The sequence below is a fragment of the Gekko japonicus genome, unplaced genomic scaffold, assembly GCF_001447785.1.
Source record: "Gekko japonicus isolate JY-2015 unplaced genomic scaffold, Gekko_japonicus_V1.1 scaffold157, whole genome shotgun sequence".
NCBI lineage: Eukaryota > Metazoa > Chordata > Lepidosauria > Squamata > Gekkonidae > Gekko > Gekko japonicus.
This window is the reverse complement of record NW_015168051.1, coordinates 1,308,819-1,312,444: the sequence shown is the minus strand read 5'-3', so window position 1 is coordinate 1,312,444 and position 3,626 is coordinate 1,308,819. Positions and strand designations below refer to the sequence as shown.

The following is a 3,626-nucleotide window of genomic DNA, read 5'->3' as shown; positions in this document are numbered from 1 at the left end:
GTGAAGGTGCATATGTATAAAAACCAGATTGTGCAGAGCTTAAAATCACCGCGCAGGGCACCTCCCCGCAATATGATATGTGTTTGGCATCCTGAATCTAGAATTAAGTTTCAGGGATCACTGGGAACCTTGAACATGGAGCTCCCCATGCATGTCTAACTTGCTGTTTAGAACATCAGTTCTTCTTTAAACTCTGGCCTGGATAGCCCAGGCAAGCCCAATCTCATCAGATCTCAGAAGCTAAGCAGGGTCAACTCTGGCAAGTACTTGGATGGGTGACCTCCTTGGAATACTAGCAGTCGGGAGGCGGGGGCAGGCTTTTATTCAGCCACCTCTCTGAATATATTCCAGGCCCCCAGTAGGAGTCAGTCACCAGAGGTCACCATGACTTTCAGGTGCACGCACACGGACATATGAAAAATACAACCCTCCCAAAAAAGAACCGTTCTTAAGCATAGCGTTTGTTTTGACAACCACATGGGGTTTTCACAATGATTAACATAACAATGAACTCAAAGTCACAAGGGGTGAAACCTTATATTACTGGACGTTGGTTATAATAGTTTGGTCTCTCTGTCACCACTATCTGATCTGACCTAGATCCTGTAAACCATTCATAAGGGTACAGAATATTCCCCTGCATCTTTGTGGATATCTACAGTACCAGAGGTAGTATGCCTCTTTAAATCAGTTGCTGGGGAGTGCCAGCAGGATGATGCTGTTGCACTCTTCCTGTTTGTGGGCTTCCTAGAGGTAACCGGTTGACCACAGTGTGAACAAAATACTGGAATTGATGGGCCTTCAGTCTGACCCAGCATGGCTTTTCTTATGTTCTTATTATTTCCTTTCAAGCTTAAGCCTCAGCACTTCTGTTTTCAGAAGTTAACCACTAGTTGAGCCACAGGTAGAGTGAAGATTTGACACAGGATCACATCACTCGCACATTATTTTCCATGTAAAGAGATAGCAGCTAAATATTTACCAAAACAGGAAGGCTGCAATACCTACCCCAAGGACTACTGAAAGGTAGAGATTATACTGACTGGCAAGCATGAGGTAAGGTCAGCCCTCCATCTCCTCAGGCAAGACACACAGCCAGTGAATTTGGGGGGGGGGGTTGGAGACAAGGAGATGTTCATCTAGAAACTGTCTGTGCTTACTGAGATGCTTGCCACCTACTTTGATAACCAGATAAAACTGTTCTAACAGCATGTTCTGCTAAAAAAAAAAGCCAAGAAAAGCTGAATTCTGCTACATTTTAAACAAGTTTTGCATGGAGTATATTTTGCATATTTGATTAAACTTCTGTGCAGAGAGCAGCACAGCTCTGCCGAGATGTCACATAGTTTGCAGTTAAACCACCCTTAAGCAAAGCAAAAATGAGGTGTTAAAGACTCTGAATTAATTCCAGGTAGGTGCTACCCTATAGCAGAATGAGCTGCGCTCTGGTAGGTCCCCAGTTCAGCTCTGCTATTAATTTGGGAGATAGCCTGAGGCAAGCCTCTCTCTCTCTCAGCCTCATGGGCAACAGGTAGATGATGATGATGATGATAATAATATTAACCTACTTCACAGGATTGTCGGAAGGACTGCAAGACAATAGTGTATATATGCCTAAAGCACCAATGGTGAGAGTTATCATTAAACACCAGTTTCGATGGTTGGGATTGCAGAGCTGCAGAACACACACAGCTGTGCTCTAGAGCCTCACAGTTTTCATTCTGAAACTATTGCCAGGTCAAGCAGTCAAGCTGCCCAGGCCTAACCAACCAGAAAGACTCTTCTTTTTTTTCTCCATATGCTAAAAGAGATCATTTGGGATAAATTTTCATGATTTAGTTCACACCCTGCCCTCATTTTTAAGCCACCTGCCTATTATTTCCCTGAAGGTTAACAAGCAGGATTCCACAAGCCAGTCTGCTGCAGCAGGAGTCCAGGGACACCTTAAAGAGAGAACACAGCTGTGTGGCAGCACAAGTTCCCCCGAGTCAGGGCTCGCCTCACCGGAAGCGAACCGCAGTCCCAGAAAGCTCGTGCTGCAAGAAATTCTGTTTAGCTTTTTAAGGTGGACTCCGGCTTTACTTTAGCTGTAAGCCTGTGATTGCAGCGGCTGCCTGGCTGGCTCAATCCTCATGAAACAAGCGCCCGCTTGGCTTCCTGTATCGTGCGCCCCCACCCCCGAAAGTTGGCCCGCGTGACCACAACTTACAGGATGATTCATTGTAATAGACGTTGATCCTCTCCAGCTGCAGCGCCGAGTCCCCGACGTAGCCGCCCGACGGGTCAATGCCGTGCTCATCGCTGATCACTTCCCAAAACTTGGAGGCGCGGGAGGGAAAGATAAGGCGAGAGGCGCTCAGACACATGATGATGATGCCGCCGCCGTCCCCCGCTCCCGCCCCCCCCCCCTTCCCGGCCCCGGCCACTGTCATAATTGACAGGTCACCCGACGCCACCCTGCGGCAGAGCGAGGCCTTCCAGGCATGCGCCCGAGCAACAGCTGCCGGATTCTTGGCATGCTTGGGGACTGCTGCTCCTCTCAGCCCCTCCCAGGCCCCGGCCGGCCCGGCGGCGAAGAGAAAGGGTGGGGCTGGAAAATGAGTCCAAAAAGTTAAAACGCGTCAGGATTTCAAAACCGAAGGGAAAACGGCTGAGACCGTCCACCGCCGTCCTCTTTCGGGTCCCTTCCCCCCCGCTTGCTGCTTCAGTAGTGGGTCTCTCCGTCCCAACCCTCTCGGCCCGGCGGTCCCGCTTCAGTTTTTCCAAAGCCTTTTATGGTCAACAGAGACGAGCCGTTTGGTTCCACTTTGGTGCTTTCCCACTTCCGCAGCTTATGAACACACAAGCAGGCTCAAGACTCTGGTACCCCCACCCGCCTCCCAAAAAGAACACTTTCCGCCCATCTTATATGTGGACTCTTTCTATAACTTTTTTTTTTTAATTACTGTACTAAAGATTCAGGTGGGTAGCCAGGTTTATCTGAAGCAACCTTGAGTTCAGTGGCACCTTTCAGACCAATAAAGTTTAATTCTGGGTATAAGCTTTGGTGTGCATACACACTTCTTCAGCTAGAGATGCTGTTCATTTCTCTTTCAGACAAATACTTAAGAGAAAGCTGGGTACCAACTTAACATCAAAGGAAGCTTCCAGCACTTGTACTGAATTGCCAGGCTTTACAACTGGAACTACTAGAGGCACCTTATGTAACACTAATGAACACTAATAGTAATGATAATAGTGGCTGAAGAGCATTTCCCCTTACCTTTGTTCCGATTTGGTTTCCACATTGACCAGCCTGGATGTGAACTATCTCCCTCATGGTGCTACAAGCCCAGGTCCGTCTCTCTTCCTGCCTCTGTGTAGAGTTCAGCTGTGTGCTGCGTCTGGTGCTTCAATGAACAGTTTTATTGGCTCCTGGGCTGTGATTCACCCTCCTGGCTCTGCTCACTCGGCAACTTCGCAGAAGAATGACAAGAGCAAGGGTGGGGTGAGCAGCAGCTGGCCCTGCCCAGCCTCCGTGGGGCCTGGCCTCTGGTGTGAATGGCATTCCAACTCATTGACTCAAAGCCCCATTTTAACATTTGGAGAGCACTGTCTTCTGCATTATTATAGTTGCTGCATACAGT

General features: G+C 48.4%; 1 protein-coding gene across 1 annotated transcript in view; it reads right to left on the bottom strand.

Moving 5' to 3' along the window:
* Positions 1-3,392, bottom strand: part of TUBB6 (tubulin beta 6 class V) — a 12,153-nt gene extending 8,761 nt beyond the window's left edge. Inside the window, exons 1-2 of the mRNA XM_015414375.1 lie at positions 3,263-3,392; positions 2,210-2,318 (exon numbers count right to left, since the gene is read on the bottom strand). Coding sequence (XP_015269861.1) covers positions 2,210-2,318; positions 3,263-3,319 — 166 coding nt within the window. The 5' untranslated portion in view covers positions 3,320-3,392. The remainder of the gene's footprint in view (positions 1-2,209; positions 2,319-3,262) is intronic.
* Positions 3,393-3,626: the final 234 nt, after the last annotated feature.